At 41.2% G+C, this 27,914-nt stretch overlaps 1 protein-coding gene across 1 annotated transcript in view; it reads right to left on the bottom strand.

Moving 5' to 3' along the window:
* Positions 1-27,914, bottom strand: part of BCAS3 (BCAS3 microtubule associated cell migration factor) — a 514,534-nt gene that overhangs the window by 265,549 nt on the left and 221,071 nt on the right. The window contains exons 19-20 of the mRNA XM_053454572.1: positions 20,912-21,077; positions 19,235-19,335 (exon numbers count right to left, since the gene is read on the bottom strand). Coding sequence (XP_053310547.1) covers positions 19,235-19,335; positions 20,912-21,077 — 267 coding nt within the window. The remainder of the gene's footprint in view (positions 1-19,234; positions 19,336-20,911; positions 21,078-27,914) is intronic.

Here is a 27,914-nt window from a genome sequence, read left to right as displayed (position 1 = left end):
TTCAGAAGGGAATCTGTACAAAGATCAATGAAGAAAACACTATGCATTCTGAAGGGCCAATCCTGATAGTGTCTCCCGCAAGAAGTGTTGAGTTTGGCCCATGAAATTAATTTATCACATTGCAACTGGCAACGTGCCACTCCAAGTTGAAGCGATACTTTATTTTATAATAATAATAATTTCCTCTTATTTTAATTAATTTACTCTGCAATATACTTTCTTAAAACATTTTGCTTCTTAAAAGTAATATTTTGGCTTGTGTGTGGTATATTCAGTTTGCAATTGCCCAACGGTCAGCCTTGAGCAAGACCAGTGCATTGCATTTTATGTGCCATGATTTATGAACACGATAAGCCAAAACATGTATGGTTCTACCCCAGTTATGGTACCTGCATCATCAAGCCACACAATTTCTTTCCATAATTATCTTGGAATGTAGATGCATACTCCAGTAATCTTTCAATGCCTCAAATGGAATGGCGGCATTTATTTGCAGTGGGACTAAGCATCACTATTGTTTTTCTGTTTTCTTAGCAATTCGGGGGAAACCAAATACAGTACATTCCTGACAATGGCTTTGAAAAGTGTAATTCCTTCAATTAAAATGTTCTGGCTGCCGGTTCATAAGAGATGCAGCAGTGCTAAAACCATAAACGCTGTGTAATATAGCAGCTATATGTTACAAACAATACCTCCTTTATTATTTATTGGAGTCCTGCAAAGAATACATTATTTTGGATGCCATGACAGCTTATAATTGGCTGGAGTATCAACTACTGATGTGGCTTCAAGGTAATATCTACATTTCCTATGCACATTAGCACACAATAATGGGCATACATTACTCTGTGAATTGAAAGGCCTTCAGGGAAAAGAACAAGCGTTACTTTGTATGATTGTTTTAGTTGCGCTGAATGCAAACTTTAATGTTAAAGACCACTGGAAATAAGTAATACAGGAAAAAAAACAATGAACAATGCTCAACCGTATAACGTGTAGAGATGGCGCTATGAATAAACTGAAATACGTGTTTCTTATTCAAGGAAGGTGAATGTATTTTACATCTAATGGACTTCAACCATTCAGTGTGATAACATTTTGCATATTCATATTAGATTACATTTCTAAAAGCTTTGGTGTACTACACCAAACACAGGAACCGAAGGTCAATACATAAAAGTGGATGACACGGTTAAAATGTTCTTTCCTGAAATACTACAAACTTCTGCAACAACATCTGTGCCAAATGTTCATTAGCTCATAATTTAAAACAGGGTTTAGCTAGACGAGTAGGGCTTCCGCTTTCTACCCCCACCTCCACTGTGACCTAGCAACCAAAATTATGAATGGAGTAGACCTGATGAGGTAAAAGGGCCGGGCCTTCCTAGCAGTGATGGAATTTCTTTATTGCATTCCAACGATGGAACTCAAGTTGAATCACTCAGTTTAAAATACAATAAATATTTGCACTGAAATAACATAGTTTGAACTGTTGTATATCAGAACGAAAAAAAAAGACTAAGCCTTATTTTAAACGGTAGTCAAGGTTAAAAAAACAGTTCTTTCCGAGCGTACAAAAATACCGTAGCACATACAGTAGCAGGACCAATGTAATCCTGGTGCAAGGGTTGGTTTGTTAACAAAACAAAACAATGTATGCTTGGGTTTTTTTTCTATTAGCACAATCAATGATTTCCCCTGAACCTTGACCCATGGGTGCAATAAAGGACCACTAATTAATTATTAAGGGTTTTTTTTCAGGCAGTGCTTGGTGTATCTGATTACATTGTTCTACCATTACCTTCTCCCAACCGAACGTTAACAGACAGCTTGCTGTTAAGAAAATGGTGCTCTCCTCTTTACGTACCCATCTGTGGCAAACACATTATACAATGGGGTGGGGTGTTATATAATTTGTATAAGTATAAGTATAAGCTTGAACTAACACTCTAATACGCTCACTGCTACGACACTATTCGCTGAGAACGCATAGTAGTTTTGTAATATTACAAAATACATGCATGGCACGTTCTGCAGAGGTTTATTTTTAAAAATTTGTTATGCATATATCAAATATTTATTTATTATTGGTATTGAGTATGTACTATTGCAGCAGACTAAGTGCCTTATATCGCCTGACCACTTTCAAAGCCAGATGTCCTTACAGAGATGAAGCTGCCGGCTGCTGTGGAATGATACCTCCTCAGGCCAAACACAAGACATTTTAAAAAGTGGTTTGCCATGACGAGTTACTCAAATCACTGTTTATCTTGGGCTGGCCCAGTTCAGAGCACACGGCCGCGGAACAACATAGGAAGTGACTAGAATAAGGCATAAATGCTTCCTTCCGTCTGCTGAAAACAGATGTCTACAATATCAATGTCACCTCTCAAGCACTGAAATAGGTTAAATCCTTTTCAAAACGCTGCTTGCAAATTATCAACACCAAATAGCCAAGGCCATGAAAAACATTTGGAATACTAAATAACCCAGACACAAGACCAAATAATGTCTGTTTACCTCTTTTTAGGATCTTCATTAGGCCAAAATGTCTTTTTATTAATTTTCGTAATTTGGCACCCATTTGGTCATTAAAGCACCTTGGTGTGTCCCTGCTCAATGGGCTCATCTCTATAACAGGCCTGTTTACACCTTAAAAGATATTAGAGGAAGCACAGCCTCCACAGCATGTTATAAGCATGCTTATGAGCAGAGTGCCTAGATATCACATACACCGATGAGCCATAACATTATGACCACTGGCAGGTGAAGTGAATAACACTGATAACCTTGTTATCATGGCACTTGTGAGCAGGTAAGGATCTGAGCGACTGGGTCAAAGCATCTCTAAAACTGCAGCTCTTGTTGGGTGCTCCTGGTCTGCAATGGTCAGTACCTATTAAAAGTGGTCCAATTAAGGAAAAACAGTGAACCATTGACAGGGTCATGGGCGGCTAAGGCTCAAATTGCTGAAAAAGTCAATGCTGGTTTTGATAGAAAGGTGTCAGAACACACAGTTTGTTTTGTAGGGGCTGCATAGACCCATAGACCAATCAGGGTGCAACTGCTGACCCCTGTCCACTGCTGAAAGCACCTACAATGGGCATCTGAGCATAAGAACTGGACCACAGAGCAATTGCAGAAGGTGGCCAGGACTGATGAATCACGTTTCCCTTACACCACGTGGATGGCTGGGTGCGTTGCTTATATGGAGAACCACCTCGCAAATTACAGGAATTAAAGGAACTAATGCTAAAGTCTTGATGCCAGATACCACAGCACACCTTCAGAGTTCTAGTGGAGTCCATGTCTCAACTGGTGAGGGCTGTTTTGGTGGCAAAAGGGGGACCTACACAATATTAGGCAGGGGGTCAAAATGATATGGCTGATCGGTGTATTTACCTGGCAAATGCTGTTGACTTGATAAAGGGAAGATTCCCAAAGGCTTGCCATTACAAAATACTGTTAATATGTATCACAAGATTCTGCAACATTCTGTTACATTGCATCTACATTACTGAACTAATACAACTACTTCTAACTACATTAAAGAAGTTAAGAATGTATGATAAGCAATATAATAGCTATGACAAAGTATTTATCTTCTAACATCCATAAATGACACTTGGACACACATAAGGGGTGTATGCATATGTACATGCATGTACATGCACACCTCAAAAACCAAATATTCTGGCATGTCAAATGTTGGACTGCAGTCCTGGTAGGAATGCAGAAAAACATTTGAGTAGGCATGACTGTACAAAAATTAGTCAGCCTTTTTTTACCTGGCTTGATGACACTTATCTGACAAGGATCTGTGGTATGGCTTTAATATGAGTAATGTTCTGATGTTATTCTTAAGGAGGACAAGCTGGGATACCTACCCCAGATTGGGCAAGGGTATAATTGCAAGCATACCAGTGGTTATTTGGAGCCTATTTATGGAAAAGAAAGTCTGCAGGAGCTTTTTCTGTATTTCAGCTCGGCGATATATCACTCTGCATTATAAAGGATGGACTGAACTGGCTCTATATAATGCATACAAAATGTGTGAGATTTCAGAAAATTATGGTGACTCGTTTAACTATGTATATTCCCTCTTCAGTGAATAGACATCTAACTTAACAGGCTTTATTACAACAAAACAAGTAACAACAAGGGATTTAAAGTTTTTTGAAGGCCAAATAGAAATTTCAACAATAGCCATTGAAAGTTGGTATATACAGTAGGTGGATGGGTGGATAAATAGAGATAGAAATATAGGAAGACATACACTCACTGGCCACTTTATTAGGTACACCTTATTAGTACCGGGTGCGGAGGCCATTGGAGTACAGTGAACTCATTGTCATGATCAAGAAACCAGTTTGAGATGATGTGAGCTTTGTGACATGGTGCATTATCCTGCTGGAAGTAGCCATCAGAAGATGGGTACACTGTGGTCATAAATGGGTGGACATGGTCAGCAACAATACTCAGGTAGGCTGTCACGTTTAAACAATGTTTGGTACTAAGGGGCCAAAAGTGTGCCAAGAAAATGCCCCCCACACCATTATACCACCAGCAGTCTGAACCGTTGATATAAGGCAGAATGAATCCATGCTTTCATATTGTTTATGCCAAAGTCTGTCCATCTGAATGTCGCAGCTGGAATCGAGACTCATCAGACCAGGCAATGTTCTTCCAGTCTTCCATTGTCCAATTTCAATGAGCCTGTGCGAATTGTAGCCTCAGTTTCTGGTTCTTAGCTGACAGGAGTGGCACCCGCTGTAGTCTTCTGCTGCTGTAGCCCATCTGCTTCAAAGATCAATGTGTTGTACGTTCAGAGATGGTATTCTGCATACCTTGATTGTAACAAGTGGATATTTGAGTTACTGTTGTCTCTCTGTCCTCTCGAACCTGCCCATTCTACTCTGTCCTGTGACATCAACAAGGCATTTTCATCCACACAACTGCGGCTCACGGGATATTTTCTCTTTCTCGCACAATTCTCTGTAAACCCTGTGAGATGGTTGTGCATGAGAATCCCAATAGATCAGCCGTTTCTGAAATACTCAGACAAGCCCATCTGGCACCTACAACCACGCCATGTTCAAAGTCCCTTAAATCCCCTTTCTTCCCCATTCTGATGCTTGGTTTGAACTTCAGCAAGTTTTCTTGACCATGTCTACATGCCTAAATGCATTGATTTGCTGCCATGTATTTGGCTGATTAGCTATTTGTGTTAACAAGCTATTGAACAGGTGTACCTTATAAAGTGGCCAGTGAGTGTATGTACTGCCACGCAGACAGGCAGATAAACAGATGGATGGAAGGATATGTATACAGGCATTTAAAACATAAGCTTGAAAGACTTCCTATTATGTATACCAGGCACATAACATTTTTCTGCCTATGCCCCACCCATTTCTCAGCATGTTGTCGCTATTTCTGAGTAAGCCCCTCCCACTTTCAGCCCATTCCCTTACATCATATTTTTCTTATATTTCCTTGGCATTATTAATATTATAGTAGTTGTCATATTTAAAGGATCCTATGCAGTCATACTAGATTAATATGCTACTGCTTGCCTATTCAAAATGTAACCGATCTGCCAATTGATTATTCAGTATCTTTAATGACAACAGACGTCCATCTGTTCAAAGACAACACCGCAGCACTGTAAAGAACCTTGCTTAAACAAAATCTATATTTATATGATTACATTTCCTACGGGTGAAGGGAGATATAATGAATGGATTTCCCTTGCCCTCTAATGCAACCATTTGGCAATTAAACCTTGGAATAGCCAATAAATGTTGATGTATTTAGTAAGTGTGTGAGTTAATATATTAGTTCTTGTAATTGTCTCCTTTCTGACAGGAGACTTGGAATGTAAAGTATCTGATATTATTACAAATTTGGGTTTCATGTTGAAATTAGGCATTTTTTCACCAATGGGGTGGTTCATAAAAATCAACATGCTTGTAAAAATGTCTATTGCTTAAGTATTTGTAAGCACTTAAAACATCTATAAATATAAAAAATAAGAACACACAAGAAGAGTGCGCCAACTGATGTGGAGTGCTTTCTGCTCGCATGCACAGGGAGTCTGGATAGACCTACCCCAATTCCATTAACAACTGACAATCCAGAACTGGTAAAACCAAAAATAAGAGGCTCAGAGTATATTTCAAAGTATAAAATGTCTTGGTATGTCCCCTTCAGCATACCAAGACATTTTGGACAATACTATGCTTCCAACTTTATGGGAAGAGTTTGGGGAAGACCCTTTTCTATTCCAGCATGACTGTGCTCCAGTGAACAAAACAAGGTACGTAAAGACATGGTTGGATGAGTTGGTGTGGAAGAACTTGACTGGCCTGCATAGAGCCCTGACCTCAACCCTATTAAACACCTTAGGATGAACTGGAACCGAGATTGTTCTCATCTAATACCAGTGCCTGACCTCACTACAGAAACACAAAATCTTGTGGAAAGCTTTCCCAGAAGAGTGGAAACTGCTTTAGCTGCAAAGGGAGACCAACTACTGTCATTTGAAAAAGAAAGTACACCTTATGATTCAATATCATATATAACAGAATATAATAGAATCCCTCCATGCACAGAGGACCACACTGAATTTGAAAGGGACCACTCAGCTACCATATAGATTAAAATAAATATCATGGCTGCAGTATGCCTTTAAAAGAACATGGACTTTTACATGGACTTCAATGCATTTTGCTGTATGCAGATCAGCGCATGGAATTTTTTGTTATTGAGCTTGAAAAGAGGGACATCCTTGTTTTTGATTCTATTGAAGCATGAAGCTTAATTAAATATACTTCCAGTATATGCACTGTAACTCTCCTGTTAAAAATCAATGGAAGTCATACTTTTGCCAAAATCAAATGGAGTTCAACCGTCATACTGGAAAGTTGACCTGCATTCAATTCGCCTGAATGCTAGTTAAATGCTGTTTCCTAATAACCTTAATAAAGCATTACAGAACATAAGCAGGGAGCACTATGAAGGATATGTGCAACCTTATTTAAGTATGCTTAAATAACCTTTTAGAAGAGGCATGCAGGTGAAGAGAACAATGATATTTAATTTTCTACCTCCAACCAGGGGCATACCTAGAGTATTTGGCACCTGGGGCGGATCCTGTATGTGCCCCCCCCCACAAACACTTTAAAACTGCATAGCTTCTATCATTATATACTGGCGTAGACATTGAAGGTGGTACAGCATTACTGTTATCATTATATATTGAGGCAGACATTGACGGTGGTACAGCATAACACCTACCACTATATACTAAGGCAGACATTGACGGTGATACAGCATTACACCTATCACTATATACTGAGGCAGACATTGATGGTGGTACAGCGTAATCCCTATCACTATACATTGAGCCAGACATTGATAATAGTGCAGCATAACTCCTATCACTATATACTAAGCCAAATATTGATGTGGTGTAGGCCTACCACTTCATTGTCTGGCTTAGGGATGCACCAAAACTTCTGCACTGAAACCGAAAATGCAGCATTTACCTGTCCGAAAACGAATATGACCCCCCCACCATAAAAAAAATCTCACACTTTTATTTAAAGTAAGTAACACAGCAAAATAGGACAAACAAAATTCATTAACAATATTAATATATATATATATGATTGTTAACAGCAATCACACTCCTATCATGCCCAGGCATACCCAGATTCCAGCATGTACTAGCTGACTTGGCATGATAGGAATATGATTGCTGTTAGCATCTATATACATCTATCATATACACAAACACTTTAACAGTCACTCACTAATTCACACTTTCATTCACATAATTAATTCATACAATCATTTATTCTCTCACCCATTCACACAAATTTACACATTCATCAATGCATTCTCACAAACTCATTAATTATCTCCCTCATTCAGACAATTCATCCACACATTCTCACTATCTACCTTTCCCCCTTTTCTACCCCCTTCTCACTATCTACCCCCCTCTCCCTGCCTCCCCACTATCTACCCCCTTCTCCCTCCCTCTCCACCATCTACCCCCCTCTCCCTCCCTCTCCACCATCTACCCCCCTCTCCCTCCCTCTCCACCATCTACCCCCTCCCCACTATCTACCCTCCTCTCCCCACTATCTACGCTCCTCTCCCTCCCTCCCCACTATCTACCCTCTCCCCCTTTGTAGTTAAAGGTTTTGGACTTACCATTCAGAAGCCCTGCGGTGGGAGCACGACGCCTCAGTCTTCCTGCTCTGCTGCTGCTTCCTGCTCTTCCGCTTCACTGCTGACCGCAGAAATATGGCGTCATATTTCGGCGCTCAGCATGAGATGCCGGCACCGCGATGGAGTTAGAAGCCTCGCGAAGGAGACTGAGGGGCGCCAAGCGGTTGCTAGGCACCCCTCTGTCTCCTCAGCGTAAAATTTTTTTTTTTTAAATGACGAGGCTGCCGGGGATCCAGGCAATCAGGGACATGTGGTCACCCTAGCCCATGGCACCCCCCTGATGAGCGACACCCGGGACGGACCGCCCCCTCTAGGTACGCTACTGCCTCCAACAAAAATAGATTGCATAAGGTGATTTACATAAAAATTGGTGGGTAAAGGTGATGGAAAACCGTTCCACTTAAAATTAAGGGGGTGCAAATAAGTTCAACAATAATCACCTTTGCCTCTATATCCACTTTATACATGGATCCCTTGAAAGTAATTATTGTTGACCTTATTTGCATGCATTAGGGTAAACACATCAGCCATGTTTTCCAGGACACATATGATTTTTATATTTAGCTGACCAGCCCAGGTACAATGCTGCCCTGCAGTATGGAGGACGTAAAACTGACTAATTGGTTACTTTCCATAAGTCTATACATCCCACATACTGTACGGCAGCATTTTACCTGGGCTGGTCAGCAATATGTAAAACCCTAGCTCAGCGACTTACGCTGTTCTGTATACTCTGATACACGAAGCTCATAGATTTTAGAGGATAATATAACAATACAGATAAAACACAAACAAAAACATGAAATGGGAATTGTTACAGCTAATACTTCTAGCATAACTATTGCTTGGGATTTTTGTTTTACTATTAGTTTAAAAGGTTTTGAAAATATTGGTTTAAAAGGGAATACTTTCATTCATGGAAGCTGATAATTGTGAAGAGGCTGGAAAAAAAGCAGCACATCTTATTGATTGACCTACACTTTAGTTCCCTTCCTTCTGTTCATCCTACCCTACCAAGGAGTTTCTGATCCAATTAAAAACTTACAAGAGGACAGAGATAAATTAATGGGGAGAAATAATTATGCAGATCCTGATCCTCATGAGTAATGCTACAGACGACAGGTGATGTTTACACGTTACTCCTAGATGCTTCCACTTCACAATAAAATCGCTTACACTGGACGGGGACAGGACTAGCAGGGCAGACATTTCACAAAATGACTTGTGGCAAAGGTGGCATCCTATGACAGTCCCATGTTTCAAATCACTGAACTCTTCAGTAAAACCCATTCTACTGCCAATATGTGTCTATGTATGTATACATACATACATATGCACACACATATTTATACAAACATATATTTATTTATCGAACTGGGATTTCAGAATGTGACACAAATGTTTTAAAAGTTAACAAAAACAGACAGACATTTCCTTAAGTTAAGCCTTAAGTAAGTATAAAGATATTTTTTCACAGTGTAGTGACAGCAACATATGCACAAATGCATTCTATTAATCAATGTTTATATCCCAAAAGCAGCAATACTTTGCTACAAAGAAACACAATATTTTCCACTGGAAACCAAACATGCAACACTCAGGGTAGCTGGAAAGGCTGCAGGTGGGTTATATTTATTATGCACATAACTCTTAAACACTTAAAAAGACATTAGAACTATCTCTAGGGTGAGTCTTACAACGTTCACAGTTACACAACACATTCATTTTTCATCAACACAGAGATACATTTTAGAAATCTCTTCCATGTTTCCTTTTTTAAACAACCTGGATGCAGGTTCCCAAAGAAGCCCAAATTATGCTTTTCCTAACTACCTTATGTTAGCTGGAGAGCACTCTCATTATTTTTTCTATAATAACCGTCTTGATTAGTACAAATGTATTGTTTTGAAGTGTTGCTACCATAGAGGGACTGATGGAAAGACAGTCCAGATATTAGACATGATAGGATTTGATCTTGCCACCCTAGCTCAAAGACCTCACCACCACTCCATTCAAATACATAGGGTCTCTGGGTCACTGTGGGGAAACTCCGGGTCATGGGAGGGGCATCGAGGCAAAGCTCACTCCCGTCCACTTCCCAAAAATAGCGTGTGGTCATCGGCACTGCTAGCAACATCAACGGGACCTCCACCGGCGTCAACAGGACCGCCATCCTACCCGCATCCTGCAAGGGGGGCTCTCGGTAGCTGGTATGCACATAGGTTCTTTCCACAGAAACTGAGAAAGCTTCTTGAAAGTTTGTGTTTTTTTATATGATTAACCTTCAGACGAAAGACTAAAATGACCTACAGTTAAAAGAACCCTTTGTCACGTATAAAAAAAAGTACACCGTTCAAAGTATTTGTAAAACAACCCATCAAGTATCTGCATAGGTCTAAAAAGGGCTCACAATTATGAGCAGAGTCACAATGGTACTTATTCCTTATACCTACAAAGGCCCTGCAAGGGCTAGAGTACAAGTAGTTAGAAACGAACAGGTAATTTATGAGATTTATCAGAAGAAGTGACATAAAACAAATGCAAAAAAGAAGAAATATATAACATATAAGCTGTGACATCAATTGAAAGCTGAGTATCTGAAAAGTCCAGAACCTTTTGTTATATGAACCATATTATTGTAATTACTACAAATATACCATCCTTGTCCTTCAAAAGAAATATCCCTTAAGCCTGTTGACCCTTAAAGAGATACTCTGTATGATGTTGAAGCAAAGGGAAAAAAGCCCCCCGCCCCCCGGAAAATCGATAACAGTATAAAAACAAAATGTAAACATGTGAGTAGAGACCTTAGTTTCCCTAGAAACACCCATTTTGCAGATCAGTACAATCTTTTACCAGGAAACCCAAAATGTGAGAAAAAAATAGACAAATATTGTTTTAATATTAAGCTGTCAAGCCATTGGAGTGGTGCCTGGATTACTTACTTCAGGACATACTTAACGCAGCATGCTAAAGAGAAATTAACTAGCCTTTTGATTGCTTGGAAGTTCAAGATACCATCTAAAACTTCAAATGCATTATTAAATGTTACCATTTTGTTATCCGGACCTTTACAGTATTACTGTTTTTGGAGGTGGTTCCAGATACCTTGCATTTCTATAGGCCCCCGATAAAATATTTACATACGTTTTTAGGTGTTGCTAAAAGATTGATGAATACTCTACTTAAAATAAGTCTTTTCAGACCTCAGACCGGAAATATTAATTCAAGGCACGCAGATGATCCAATTTTAAATTGATTCATTCTCTGCAGCTGTGTGTTTGACATAAAGCTGAGTTTCAAAGTCTTTTTTTTAGTGGAAACTTCTCATAGTTCATCCAGAATGGAATCTGTAAATTGGAGGCAGAGAGAAGTGTGGTCATTCTCCTGGCTGGGACAGGAGGCTTTCTTTCTCACAGGTATAAATCTTTTTAAAGCCTTTGATTTGGTGGACAGCAAATGTTTTTTTTTTCTCTTCTAATATTTCTAGCGGGAGAGCTACAGGATAGTTGTGTAATTGTTTTATAAATATTATTTTACATTGCTTAAATTTTCAATTTTTTCCCTTACTTTTTACTTATTTAACTAGAGATCTGTATGGGGTTTTAATTAACCACAGATCTTCTAAACAGACAATACTCCTTATGATGTCATGGTGACATCACTGGGGTTCGTATACTATATACTATATTTATAAGTTTAAATTGTGCCGCTACTCTTCTTCTCATTCCTTCCAGCAGCATTACTGGCGTCCATTTGTAGGGGTGGTATTATAAGTTATTCATATTTCTGTGTCCCTCTCAATAGCCATCAAAGGGGTGGCTTAAAGGATATTTCCTTCATATTCCATGAATCCTTCATTTACAATTTCTGGACCAGGCATATCACAAGTGTGGGTTTGCCTGTAGGTTGATTAGCCAGCATTGCGTGCACAAACTGCCATGTAAAGCTTGTGCTCTCATTACATGTGGTGCTTGCGCATTTGCAGAACACCATTATCATTTTTCTACAATGTCCCAGAGAAACAACATATGAATCAAGGTTACAAAGTAACAAGGGGCAAGGGTGGAAATGGAAACTACGGCAGGTACAAGATGATGCTGAGGATCCTCCAACCAATCAAGCCGTACCTATCTCTCTATTATACAAAGAGAGATAGCTGTTTTGGAGGGTGTGGTTGGAGGTGTGGGATGAATGGCATGTTTAATGTCCATAGATTCTTTTATGAACACATTTACTGCTACCGCTATACAGTTTATTATGAATGTTAGGTTTGTAGAGCACGTTGACACAATGATACCCAGCAAGACCTTTGTAAAACAACACGAAAAAGAAAGAACAACACTGGGATGTAGGTGTCAAAGAGATGCACTTAAAAGGTATGAATCAAAAAGTTGTAACACACTTCCAAAGGTCAACTTCTGTTGTCTTAGCAGAGCTCTATCACGAGACACCGTTTACAGTAATACAGACACCCTCTAAAGCTTTTATAGAAAAATGTCTAAGGGCTAGGCACCAATTTCAAATCTGCCGTAACAGCAAGGTGGCTGCATAGCATATAACACAACAGAAATTACCAGTACTAAAAACACATGAATACCAATTGGGATTCTCAATAGTCTGGGATGTGCTGCTTCCTCTTTACGTGTTACAATTACTTAAATAACAGTAAGGCAGAGAATAGTCCAGGGTATTTATAGAACAAAAAACACAAATCTGTACACCATTTTGTTATTGAAATATTAATTATAGATAACTACAGATAAATATTATGTCAGGACTGCAATATAACAAGAGAGAGTCTTTAGACTTATCAGCTGCAATCTTGAACCGCTGGAAACACTGCCTGAGATTCTCAAATATGCCTCCTCTGGCCAGCAGATAGCACTGCTGAGTCCTACTTCATTTGTAAAACCCCATTTATTTCGCTATACAACATCTGATAAGTGTACTTTCTTTACTTATGTATGCTATGCACAGGGAGCACATGACACAAATCTCCAAAACTGTATTCTAATTCATGGTGGAAATGATTGCAGTCCACGCAAAATGGATACAAAAACTAATACCAGAATCCTCCAGGGTAGAGTGGCAAAATCGAGACTGTACCGCACAAAGCAGGACAGTTGGGAGGCATGTTATTGAGAATAGGATTATGTGCTTTTCATTTGCAGGTCATAGCTGGCTACACCATGGTATAATGGACAGCAGAGAAATGGAGTCTGAAGCAAAGGAAATGTGTTTCTCCTGGTTTGACTGTACCTTGGACTCTGCAGAGTTCAGTGGCAAAGGCACTGCGCATAATCACAAGAAAAACTTAATGAGAGCTCAGGTCAGGCCACCTGAGAAGTGCTTGACCTTCAGTCTCAGGGTGTTTTCCCCAGTCTCAGGGTGAAGGGGCAGATTCTCAGGGTCCTACGGTCCGGAGCTCTCTCTTTCCTATTCTGCACAACTGTAATCATATATAGGACTCCCAATTAGTGCTTTTGCTATCAGTATGTTATGGTTGATTTTCCTGCTTGAACACAGGTGACTCAATTAAGTGTATCTTTAAATCATGACAACTTTTCCTTGAGGGCTGGTAGTAGAGCCACTTTTTTAACACATTTGGTATGTAACTACATAGAATCTGCTCGACTGGCCTTTAAAGGATTAATATTTCAAGAGTCTCAGGGTCAGCTCAGGCATGGTAATGTACACCTGAAATGTATGTGAATATCCTTTATTTTTAGCTGCCTAATGCCACGATTTGTGCTTCATACCTGGTCCCTGTATTACTTGCAGCCTTGTGTTTTTTTTCAACAATTTATACAATGGGTCTGGTTGGTCTTGGTTGTCATCATCCTACACCTTACTGGACATGAAAACTAGACCCTATCACACACTGGCAGGTTCAAATAAAAAAAATTAGTAATTGTGGTATTATAGTGTGCCATTTTCAAAGAACTCAATTTGTGAATGTCAAAAGTATTTTCTTTTTAAAGTATGCGCTACTTTATTTTATCTTTTAGTACAGTTGAAGAAATCGCCTAAAGTCCAGCAATTATTATTATCATGGGTGCAATTAGTAGCATCAGGGATAATTTGAAAGCTGGAATATACTGCAGCACAGATGATGGTGACTTCAGGATGGGTCACAGATGGGAAAGAATGTGGACCAGAAAACATATTGTTTTTCTACTGAGTTCTTATGTTTTACAGAAACTGACACGCGTGCTTTAGAAGTCGTCTTGGATAGGTGTGTGGGGGCCACACGACATGGAGGATTTCAGAGCAGATGCCAGGAATGACCTCCAAAATAACTAAACAGCTGTGCAGCACCACTTAACCGAACCCTCGGGAAAAAGGTATTGAACACTCACACACCAAAATGGTTGTACAGACAATGGCCCCTAATTAGCTCCACGACCCAGACAGTTTCTAAAAGAAAACTTTGAATAAATTAAATATCGCTAAATATAATAATAAATATACGCATATTGAAATTGTTTGCTCTCAGGAAAAAAAGGAAAAGCTTTCCCTGGCCTTCACTGACTCTTGAAAGATTAAAGAGCAAGGTTTTGCTTAAGGGGTTTGGCATGTAACCTCATATTTATGAAAACCTGCTAAGTGTCCCCTTCAATCAGACAACCAGACGGTTCATTGTTTAGCCGGTCTGCTGATGGAGGTACCTAGTGTTAGAAGAGCACACTCAGTATTTTTAAATGACCCAGAGGGCAAAGGTTACTTATTATAAATGGATAATGAGACCTAATGCAATGTTCTGACTGTGGACAAAGAGAGGGTCTATATGCAGCCCCTTGTGGCTTGGTCATTGAGGCTTTTATTTCCCTTGCACACTTAATGGAGCCAAACAATTGACAGAAATGCTATACAAATGACTGAAACTGAGAGAAACTGCTGTGTTCTAACTCTGATAGACAGATACTAACACTGACCCTGAAATGGCGCCACAATTCTTCTCACCACTAACATGGCAGACAGCTGTAGCATTTGCCCTAAACTCCCATTTAGCCATTTGCTAGCAATTAACCTTATTGACGGAAGTGATATTATATCGAACTGTAACTTACTGCTAATATCAGCCCATTACATTACTTCAGGTAAACAGAGCACATACTGGATTTTCATCAAGAAAGCTTGCACAGAGCTTTGCAACAAAACAAAACAAAAATAAAAAAAACTAAACTGACGCCATGGTATCACCACCTTCCCTGTCACAACATTCTATATGTACAGGGATGTTGGTAACTGTGATTTGCTTGGAGAACAGTTGGGATAAAGTTAAAATAAAATTATTAGCAGACGAGTATAGATTTGTTTGGTAGAAGAGAGAGTTCAAGTGTTCTCTAATACCAAGAAAATAGTCCCAGGTTTAGGCTGCAGTTTTGTTATGCACCCATGTTTGTAGAATGAGTGTGTATGCATGTCAGAGTGTGCAAAATGTGTGCCAGTATATATGATACCGGGGGGGGGGCTGCAAGGGACTGATGGGGCCACTTGGTTGTTTTGGCAATGACAAGCTGCTTGGTGGCAAAGATGAGCCAGACGAGCTATATGGGGGCATCGACAAGCTGTTTGGGGACAAACTGTTGAGGGGCATAGGTGGCATTCACATGCTGTTTGGGGTCAACGTTGCCACTGTGGGACATGCTGCCTGGTGAAATCGGGGGGCCCCGGGGTTTTTATTTGTGCCACTGGCATTGAAACTAAGAAAGGAAAAAGGTGGGATCAAAATGTAGGCATCTAGCTGTCACCATATTTGTGTGAATATAGTGTGAAGGACTAAGAATGACCATCTGGACCTGTGGGCAACTAAAGTCTGAAAGCTGTTGGCTTTGGTAAGCAAAATTTGTTTAAAAAAGCATGTCCAAATAAGTCAACTGTGGGCCTAGTAGACAGCATCTGCCATTTAAGGGCAACTTTGGACAGAAGCAATAATTTTTTTTTAAGCCCTAATAGTTATGTTTTGCACTACTTTTATATCCGGTTTATCTATTGTACAGTGTTGCAGAATATGATGGGGCTATATAAATCAATAAATAATAATAGAAGTAAATTTTTCATGGACTTTAGTGCATGTTACTGCATCATGCAAATTAATGCAGGCATTCTTTAGCTAGTTGAGTTGGAAATTAAACCTCATGTAACGCATCCCCTCATTGGCCAATAATTAAAGCAGGGAGCATACCTCAATATGCTTCTTGTATTATACTCAAGTTAAATTCTCTTTTTAGTCAATAGGGGCCAAGTCCCCACTAAAATCAATGGGAGTAACAGCAGCGTCCATGCTAATGCTTTCTGCTTCCCAGCAGAGGCAGGCAGGAAGACAGTTAAATAAGACAGAAGTTTCAATAACTCCAATAACTAAAGAATACATATTCCCATCTGCATGCTGTAATGGACTCCAGCATGCATTGGAAAATACAATTTTGGGGACTAGATTGCTTTTTTAACTTATGGGGCCATTTGTGAATACCAAAAGTGGGTTGCTACCCACACTGCAATCTATCTGCAAAATGTATGTGTTCAGTACAATAAAATATATTTATAGCAAACCATATGGGGTGGCATTATGTTAAAATAAAAGATATAGGCAATTATCAAACATGGATAATTCTAGATGATTTGTGTACTACATATTGTACTTTTACTTTCAATGCGCTAAAGTTATATTCAGCTGCTGATTTAAAGTATGACATCAGTTTTTTTTTGTAGCTGCTTCCAACATTTAAGATGAAATGGGTGCCAGGATAGGAAATCATTTTTGACAGCAATAGAAAAATTAAGAATTATAAGAACGTTAGTCTGTCTGTGAACTAAAAAAAATACATTTTGCTTAGAGAATACCAAGAGAGGGAAATGTTGATCCTCACATGCTACGAGAGGTTTTAGCTTGCGCTTGGAAACGTAATAGATGGACGGGTAAAGCCAATAGCTTTAATCTGGCGCCACCAATACAGCATTCACTAGTCAGACTCAAAGCAGCATTTCATGTTTGGGAGCACTTTTAAAAATACACAGTACACATAAGTGAGACAATTCTCTGCAGCTGCAGATAAATCAGCAATGGGCTATGTGCAAACACAAAAAAAATGTGTAGACATTTAACCCTTTGAATACATCCAATTTGCATTCATGGAAGGATTGATGGATACAGAGACATACAGAATAGATCTTTTTCTTTTGTGTCAATTAGTAAACACAAGGAAATTAATGTATCTGAGAGACAAGGCATTGAAGAAGTATTAGCTGTAAATGACTGTTGTTACTCTGTACTTCAAGAAACAAGTAATTAGTCCAGGCTAGGGTTTATACGAGGGAATGACGTGCAACACAAATTAACAGTAACTAGAACAGACAGGGTCCATCTTCTGTAAGCAGCCAAGAAAGTTAAGATTTAGAGCAGAGCAATGCTTCAGAGAGATGACCAACATGTAAGAATTTCTTCTGGTGTGTGGCCATTTTGCGGCCCGCTGGACATTGAGGTGCAGCTTGCATGAGATCTACAGGGATAACCGCCGCTCCAACCAGACCCGTGTCTAGGCGGGTTCCCATGGTGCACCTCACCAGGCTCCGCTCTTGCCTCATCTCCTGTGTTCTTTCTTAATCTGCTTCTCCCTGTGTCTTCTTGAATCGTCCACTACACCATGAACCAGGCCTCCAGGAGAAGTTCCGGAAAAGAGCAGGGTTTATGAAACTTATTATAGGACATAGTAGCTATGCTGTACCAGTGTAAATGTCTGGCTCAGTATATAGTGATAGGAGTTATCCTGTATCGCTGTCAATGTCTAGCTCAGTTTATAATGATCGGAGTCAAGCTGTACCACTGTCTGTGTATGGCTCACCATATAATCATAGGAGGCATGCTGTACCACCACATGTGTCTGGATCACTATATAATCACCAGAGAATGCTGTACCACTGTCTGTGTCTTGCTTGCTATATAATGATAGGAGTCATGCTGTATATTTCCTCTCAATGAAAAATGAGTGTGGCCCACGCACACATACATTTCTGATAAAGTGACCCACTGCGGGGAAAAACTTGGACACACCAGCTCTTGTATATTCTCTTAGCCCCACTAAGCTTTAATGTACTAGAATAAAGACAAAAGGGCATTAATGAAAAATATTCATAGCCTGACAGAATTTAACAGCATGTAATGTTTGACAGACCAAAAGTCTTTTTTCCGTACAAAAACCTTCATTTCAAAGTGTCAATGAAAACAGGCTCTATCTAGTGGCTGTGGTGCTTTGGAGCTAGTTAAAAAAAGAAAGCTAATCCTGGAATAAAAAGTATAGTGAGTGTAGTAATTCATGTCTTAAGCCCTTCTTCATCAATCAACAACATTACTTCTTAAGCACATATGAAATTGGCGGATTCACTTTTGCACAAGCTGGGATACCTTCTAAACTGACCAGATGGAAGGACCTAAAGGTTTCAGAATGACATCAATGGCTTTAAGAGCCTTGTTTGCTCAATAACCCATGTGTGTCACAACAACAAAAAACATCTTAGGAGGGATGGCTCTCCAGGTTTGACACAAATACTGTGGACGGAGTCCCACCTAATACATCTCGTTATCTTTGTATTCAATATTTAAATGAAGAAAACCCAAATAGTGTGATGTGTTGAGCTGGAATGTGTCACAAATGGAAAGTATTCTTAAACATATCACCTTCAAAAACTGACAAAAAAAGAAAAGTCAAAACACAATTGCAGAAAAATCACAGCTTCATTAGGTTTTCTAATACAGGCTATAGTTTTTCCACAGACTGCCTTCTATACTGATATGTATGGATATCAATTCATTGAGTATTCAGTAAACCATTAGTGTGTAGGTTATTTGTAGTACCTTGAGACAATTAAAAAATGGCCAGCCTAGATGAACTTCTATGAAAGGAGGCGTTGAGATGGCCTTTAGCGAGCAGGGTTACCAGAATAATCAAGAAAATCAACTGATAAGTAAACGAAAAATAAATAATGGACTCACGGCCAGCCAGCAAGTACTGGTAGTACTGAACTACATCTGCAGCCAACAGCAAGGGATGGTTTGCATTAAATGGTGGTTGGAGTTCATTCCATTGAGGAGTCCTAAAGAAAAAAAATGTAAGTATTAAGTTGTGACACCAGAAAAAAAGCAGAAACAGTTGACAGGCTGGTCTGTGATATATTTCTTGACTACTGGTTCGGGTTTGTTAGAATGACGCTCGTGAGATCACAAAACAAACAAAGTGATGACACAGCATGATGCCACTTTCTTTCCATTTGCTATATTAAAACTTCAGTTACAACTACAGCATATCAAATGCTAGTTATTGTTCTGGCATACTAAAGAATTTCCCTAAATGGCATAGTGAGAACTCTAACTGTTATACATTGAGAAGAGGTCTAGTTTGGTGTTACATGCTCATATGTATTAAAGTTTAAATATGTTTAATATGTATTAAAGTTTAAATATGTTAACTCAAGGAACACAGGGCCGTGCCATGGCAGTTGCCGTACATTCTGTCATTCAAAGTTCCCTCATGGTCCCGACCTCTAAGAAATTACAACTTTGTCCAACATGAGGTCATTTTAATTAAGGGATGTTCTTCCAGATAGCTTGGTACTTTCATATTGATTATACCAGTCCAGGAATAAGCAGTGCTGCAGGACAATGTATCCTGAAAATCAATGGCAGAATACTTTCCAGTGTCCAGAAAAATAGACACCCTAACAATATTTTAAAATTGATTCCTGTTTGTTATGATTAGTACAGTCCACTTATTAAGAGTCATCTGCGGAGAAACTCAATCTATACAAACATTTATTAGAGAAGCAATGGAAGCATGCTGTACTCATAGACAATCACGTTAATGCAAACATATTTTAGCGGGTATTGCTAAACTTATATGTAAACTGCAGAACTGTGTCTGGAGAAAAATGATTTATGAAAATATGTGGGCAAATCTATACCAATATGACAGACAAAAGGGCTTTTTAATGAAAGTAAGATATCTCACATTAAGTGAAGGAAAGACTAGAGACCAAACAATCTGATTGCAATCTGTTTCTCTATTTCTTTCTAACTGCTTTTGGTATTTTATCTTGCCATAGGGATAGTCTAATACCTTTCCCAAGCATGCTTAAATTTGTATAAACAATTTTAGTGTAATAAAAGGACTGAGTAGACACAAATGTTTAAAGGAAGACTGACACACATAAAAGAGCAATTAGTAACTCCTGTAAGAATACGATGTACTAAAGTTAACACTGTTTTTCCACCCACTGACTGTCATTATTATCTACAGTCAAATAGTCCGGTACGCAGGGCCCACAGTAATGATGGCTCTAAATATGAATTCTGTTTTCTGTCTGATATTCTGCTTCAAGAAAGAAGAGCCCTTACTGCTTTTTTTCTGGTTAAGACTAGGAAACATAAAGGAGCCTAAGAAACTGTCATAGATTAGTCCTAAAAGCTCCAAACTATGTTTGGAAGGACATTGAAATATTAATTCTAATTAATGTTCCAATACTGTTCAGATAGCTCTCCAATAATATAAATTACAAAAATAATGAATATTTAACTGCTAATACATCAGCTGGCTGTGTGCGGAATATCTATTTGAATCAATTATGTTTTTTTTCTTGCCACACAGAGAGTAAATTACAATGATATTCTTAGTACCTAACTAAAGTCCAGCTAGCCCGAGGTGATGTCCACATCTCCAGAGGAGTGTCATCATTTATCTTCTGTGCTGTGCTCAGGGGTCGTGGCTCCAACACATGCTCCACTAGTGTTCCGTAGCAGCTAATGATATACAAGGATTCCACTACACACTGCTTGGATTGATCTGAAATTAAAGAAAAAGACATTTAGGGTCCAATAAACTCTAGACATTGTTGCTGTTTTGATATTAGTAGAATTATAGGTCATAGGGACAAAAATGTACGAAGGAGGGACACTGCACCAGTTAGTCCAGAAGTCCACCCAAGTCGGAAAGAAACCGCATTGCCAGACTACATACTAAGTGAGTACTAGACGTATACATACAGATTCATACAAGTTGCAAAATTTTGGTAAATTTGCCGATTCATACTCTCTCTCTCACTCTCCAAATTCCCTAACTTGTCTGATAACCACTTTCACTTCTGCCGAACTCGGGGCAATATGGCGGTGCTGTGGTGACATTATGTCCACGGAGATGCAGGCGAAGATAGAAGATTGCAAAGAAGATAGAAGAGAAGGAAGAAGATACAAGACAGAGGATGAAGAAGATGCAGAAGTGGTTGTCAGAAGCGGAAGTGGTCAGCAGAGAATGTAGGTAAACATTTAGAGAGACTGAGAGAGAGTGTGAACGAGAATTAGAGTGTGAGAGAATGAGTGAGAGTGTGAGAGAATGGGAGTGAATTTGGGTACTGGACAATAAATTTGTTCCAGAATTAAAAATGTCCTTGGTTTTTGACCAAACCAAATGGCCAAGGAAGAAAATTTGTTGCCAAAAAATGAATGTGCCAAAAATGAACTGAAAATTGTGTTTGTTTGTCCTGCAGACATCCACTGAAAATGGTTACATAGAAAGCCAATAAAAAGGGAAATCAGAGCAATATGTAAATCTTCACCTAGTGGCATTACGTGGAATTGATTTTAACATGCATGAACATGCTTTTAAACAGTGTTTAATTGAATTGGAGCGGCCGATGTAGTAATTATGCCCCTTCCCAGCCCCCCCCAGGTCATAATTGTTAAGTATTGTGCGGTAAATACAGTGGCATGGGTAGAACTAAATCTTCCTGAGGAGGTGGCCGTGTTTCCCTTAATAATATCACTAACCATACTGTGCAGTGAGAGACATGGAATCTATCACTACACTGCTTCATAGACTACATTTTATGAGTCACACCAACATATGTTACTCTATCTTTAGACCTGACGACTACACTAAGAGCCATACTGAGAAGTCAGAAACTATTACAGTTATGTTGTGATCTCAGCCAAGTCCATAGTGGACATATGGCCAGAAAACACAAACCACCTAAAAAACAGATACATCTGTCAATGACTGCAAGGCAATGCATAAATCTATATTATTTAAGTGCTAAGGCTAGTCTGTAAAGGTGCAATTCAGTTAAAGAAAAAAAAAAGCACAGACCCTGAGGCTTGTAAATAGAGGGGGTACTCAGCAGGTAAGAATGTACAAATGTAAGAATAAAATATTTCCATCATGAAATTATGAAATGTATTAAGTTTATAAAACTCTTCTGGAGAATGGTCAGAGAACACAACAATAATAAAACAAAAGAAAGAACATATATTTAACATAGGTGTTTAACAGTACTGGGTCAGAAGCAGGAAAAGGGAAAAGAAGGGGGCACTCAGGCCATTAAGAACCACAAACACAACAGGGTTTCACAGGGAGGTTAAGCATGGTGAATCATCTTTTTGGTTTCCTGAATTTGCACATATATCCACTACTCTTTCAAATATTCATATAGACACTGTAGGGGACAGCTCACGCATGGGGCGGCAATGACAGTTTCACACAGGTTTCCAACGTAAAAGCGCGTTTATTTAGATGTTGTAGTCACAGAGCACCTTGTAAACAAAACAAACTATAAGCCTGTCCGGCTCTAACTAAACAGCAGGATACCTCTCTAGCAGCCTAAGGTCTGTCACAAAGCAAAGTAACCAGTTCTGTATGGGGTAAAGCTTCATACCTGGTGGGCTGCAGCGCTGGCTGTAGCTGCTCCTTCATTCAGGTTCTCCCTCCCCTTGCAAACCTAACAGCCCTCTCTTTTAAGGCTTCCTCCCCAGTAACGAGCTTAGGAAGCCTCACCTGAGAGCACCTGGGTTTGCTACCATGCCTGGCTGAGGTAACCAGGTGAGATATATATCCCATCAACCACTCTCCCATACACTTTACCACATATCCCCCCCGTCGACTCCAGACCAGAGGTCTGGACAGCGTCAGCAACCATACAGTACACCCTGGACAACGCATCCGCATTCCCATGTAACTTCCCTGGTCTATGCTCCACTGTAAATCTAAAATTTTGCAAGGAGAGAAACCATCTCGTCACTCTTGCATTCCTCTCCTTATTCTGTTTCATCCATGCCAGTGGAGCATGGTCAGTTACCAACACGAATTCCCTGCCCAGGAGATAATATCTCAGAGACTCCAACGCCCACTTGATGGCGAGACACTCCCTTTCCACTATGGCATAATTTTCCTCGGCTGGGGTCAGTTTCCTACTCAAGAACAGCACTGGGTGTTCTTCCCCATTAACCACTTGTGACAAAACTGCCCCCAAACCTCTAGCAGACGCGTCTGTCTGAACCAGAAACGGTTTCCTAAAATCAGGGGAAACGAGCACTGGCTCGTCACACAGGGCAGACTTCAGACTCTGAAAAGCCCTTTCTGCCTCGGGGTTCCACTTTACCATCACTGACTTACCACCCTTTGTTAAGTCTGTCAATGGTGTGGCCATGGAGGCAAAATTGGGCACGAACCGACGGTAGTACCCGGTTATGCCAAGGAAAGCCCTCACTTGTTTCTTTGTTACTGGCCTAGGCCAGTTCTGTATCGCCTCAATCTTATTGATCTGGGGTTTAACCAGCCCCCTACCAATGATATAACCCAGGTATCTTGCTTCCTCCAGACCCACTGCACATTTTTCAGGGTTTATGGTTAGGCCTGCATCACTAATGGAGTCTAACACGCCCTGTACCTTACCGAGGTGACTTTTCCAGTCAGACGAAAAAATTACCACATCGTCCAGGTAAGCAGCGGCATAATCACGATGTGGTCTCAAAATCAGATCCATCAGCCTCTGGAAGGTAGCAGGGGCCCCATGTAACCCAAATGGCATCACAACATACTGGAACAGGCCCTCTGGAGTGGAAAAGGCAGTCTTCTCTTTAGCCTCCTCAGTCAACGGTATCTGCCAATAGCCCTTTGTAAGGTCAAGTGTTGTAATGTACCTTGCCTTCCCAAGCCTCTCAACCAGTTCATCCACTCGGGGCATGGGGTACGCATCAAACTTTGAGACCTCATTTAATCTCCTGAAGTCATTACAGAACCTCCACGTCCCGTTGGGCTTTGGGATTAGCACTATGGGGCTTGACCATTCACTAGTAGATTCCTCAATAACACCTAATTCACGCATGCGCCTGACCTCCGTGGATACCGCCTCTCTACGGGCTTCTGGTATCCTGTATGGCTTCAGGTTCACTTTACTGTGAGGCTCAGTTTTAATATGGTGTTTTATGAGGTGGGTACGGCCCGGTAGGTCCGAAAACTTGCGTCTGTTTTCCTGCAGGAACTCCCTCACCTCCTGCTTCTGGGGCACTGACAGTGCCTCTCCTATTGTTACTGGGGGAACGGGTTGCCCCACTTCTTTGACCCCTGCCTGGGTCGCCCCCAAAGACTCCCGCTCTTTCCACGGCTTGATCAGGTTTACGTGGTAAACCTGGAAGGGTTTTCTCCTGCCCGGTTGATGGACCTTGTAGTTCACCTCACTCATCTTCTCTACAACCTCATAGGGACCCTGCCACTTGGCTAAAAACTTACTTTCAACGGTGGGCACTAAAACCAGGACCCTGTCCCCAGGATTAAAGGCCCTCAACCTGGCAGATCTGTTATAAATTCTGCTCTGGGCCTCCTGCGCTCTTTGCAGATGCGTTTTAACTATAGGCATCACCGTCGCTATTCGCTCCTGCATCTGAGCCACATGTTCAATAACACTCTTATATGGGGTGGCCTCGGTCTCCCAAGTTTCTTTGGCAATATCTAACAAACCCCGTGGATGTCGGCCATAGACTAACTCAAAGGGGGAAAACCCTGTAGACGCTTGGGGCACCTCCCGGATAGAGAACATGAGGTAGGGTAATAGACAGTCCCAATCCCGACCATCCCTTTCTACCACCTTTTTTAGCATATGCTTTAGGGTTTTGTTAAACCTCTCCACTAACCCGTCTGTTTGAGGGTGGTACACTGAGGTACGGAGGTGAGTGATTTTAAACAACTTACACAGGTCTTTCATGACCCGTGACATAAAGGGCGTACCCTGGTCAGTAAGAATTTCTTTAGGGATCCCCGTGCGAGAGAACATGTAAAACAACTCCCTAGCAATATTTTTGGAGGCCATGTTTCTTAAGGGTACCGCCTCTGGGTACCGGGTAGCATAATCCAAGACAACCAAAATGTATTGGTGTCCCCTAGCAGATTTGACAATGGGCCCTACCAAATCCATGGCAACTCTCTCAAATGGTACTTCAATGATGGGAAGTGGCACCAAGGGGCTACGGAAGTGTGGTGTTGGGGCACTCTTCTGGCATGTGGGGCATGACTCACAATACCTTTTTACTTCTTTATATACCCCAGGCCAATAAAACCTTTGGAGGACCCTCTCTTGAGTTTTATTAGTCCCCAAGTGCCCCCCAAACACATGGTTATGGGCTATGTCCAGCACCAGGTGTCGGTATGGTTTTGGCACCAGAAGCTGTTCCACAATTTCCTTGTTAACTTTGGTGACCCGGTACACTAGATCCCCATTCATGGCAAAATGTGGAAATTTCTGGTCAGCTTCGGGTTCCTGTGGTACCCCATTTACTACCGTGACATTTGCCCGTGCAGTTCCCAGAGTGGGGTCTCTCACTTGCTCGGTCCCGAAGTTACCCCGAGACATTTCTAAATCTAAGACCTGTTGGCCGGGTAGGGAAGTTTCTTCTTCTTCCTCCCCAGCTAACACCTGCAAGGGGAAAGAATCTTCACTATACATTTCAGGTGGGCCTAGATCCTTTTCATCATGCCCCTTACTGGTATCATTGTTCCCAATGGCCGTCTCACCTGACCCATTATTTACAGGGAGGGTTACAGACTCTGCCGGAGTTTGTTCCCCAGCTGCAGAAACGTTCCCCCTTCTCCACAACTCCCAGAACAAGGGGAAATCGCGGCCTAAAATAACCGCATGCATAAGTCTTTTTACAACTCCGACTTCGTAGGTCACAGTTCCAGATGGGGTCACCAACTTAATGGGGGCCACAGGGTAAGCTACAATATCCCCGTGGATGCATAGCACTCTTATGTGCTTGTTCGGCACGTAGTCCATAGTCACAAGGCCAGCCCGAACCAAAGTCACCAGGCTACCCGAGTCCAAAAGTGCCTTCACGGAGCAGTCACCTATCTTCACCATACAAAAATGCGGCTCAGTCTCTGATTCTGGAATGGCTGCACAAACAGGTTCTGCAAACAGGGACTGACGCCGACTAGCGTCACACACCATGGGCTCTGAGTTAAGAGGGCAATAGGCGGCTATGTGTCCCCACTCATGGCACCTCCAGCACTGGGGGGTCCCTGGCCTCCTTAGTAGGGAGCCCTTTCTAGGATTGTGGGGTCCCAGGGGTTCAGGATCAGTCTTTTGCCCTTGCCCAAACTCTAGAGCCCTGCTCTCTCTCACATTTTCCCATACACCTCCAGCTGGAACTCTCTTACCCAAAGATGTCGCGGGTCTGACAGTCTTGGAAGGTGTTAGTGCCGCAGGGACCTCACGGAGGAAGTCCTCGGTTGCTATGAACCTTTCCACCATGTTGACAAGCTGCTCAGCAGTTCTGGGGTCTCCATGCCCAACCCACCGTTGTAGCTCCGCCGGGAGGGCGCGGAGGTAGTGGTCCATTACCACCTTTTCCACAATCTGGGCTGGTGTAGTGGATTCTGGTTCCAGCCACTTGCGTACAAGATGAATCAGATCATACATCTGGGACCTGGCAGGCTTGTCCATGGTGTATTTCCAACAGTGGACTCTCTTGGCCCGAACAGCGGGCGTAACACCCAGGCGAGCAAGGATCTCCATTTTTAGTTTTGTAAAGTCCCGGACATCCTGCTCCCCGAGGTCATAGTAGGCCTTTTGCGGTTCACCAGTCAGGAAGGGTGCAATCACTTCTGCCCACTCTGCAACTGGCAGTCTCTCTCTCTCCGCCACTCTCTCAAATACGGTGAGGTATGCCTCAACGTCGTCGTCGGGTGTCATTTTTTTGTAAGCCCCGCTGAACGGCCCTCCTCACGTTAACAGTCTCAAGGGGGCTTGCCTCCACTTGTTGGGGCTGAGCCACAACAGTCTCTCTGAGCGCAGCAATCTGCTCCATTAACAGGCGATTCGTTTCCTGTTGTTGGGCCATAGTCTGCTGTTGCGCATGTTGCTGGGCGTGAAAAGCCTCTGCATGAAACTTCCGTTGCTGTTCCAAGGCCTGCTCATGTCTCAGGTTAGCCTGTATCAGCTGCTTTATCACTTCCTCCATTGTGCCGGATGGGCCTTACAGTGCTGCAGCCTTCACTCAGGACATATGCTTCCGGCCCTTTAAATGTCCACAAAATTCAGATGCTGTGTTTTGTCCTGCCGTTGCTCCTAGCACAACTATGCCCGCATTCTCCACCAATTGTAGGGGACAGCTCACGCATGGGGCGGCAATGACAGTTTCACACAGGTTTCCAACGTAAAAGCGCGTTTATTTAGATGTTGTAGTCACAGAGCACCTTGTAAACAAAACAAACTATAAGCCTGTCCGGCTCTAACTAAACAGCAGGATACCTCTCTAGCAGCCTAAGGTCTGTCACAAAGCAAAGTAACCAGTTCTGTATGGGGTAAAGCTTCATACCTGGTGGGCTGCAGCGCTGGCTGTAGCTGCTCCTTCA

The sequence above is a fragment of the Spea bombifrons genome, chromosome 2, assembly GCF_027358695.1.
Source record: "Spea bombifrons isolate aSpeBom1 chromosome 2, aSpeBom1.2.pri, whole genome shotgun sequence".
NCBI classification, from domain to species: domain Eukaryota; kingdom Metazoa; phylum Chordata; class Amphibia; order Anura; family Pelobatidae; genus Spea; species Spea bombifrons.
Note: the sequence above shows the minus strand (reverse complement) of the source record. Positions and strands in the feature narration are given on the sequence as shown.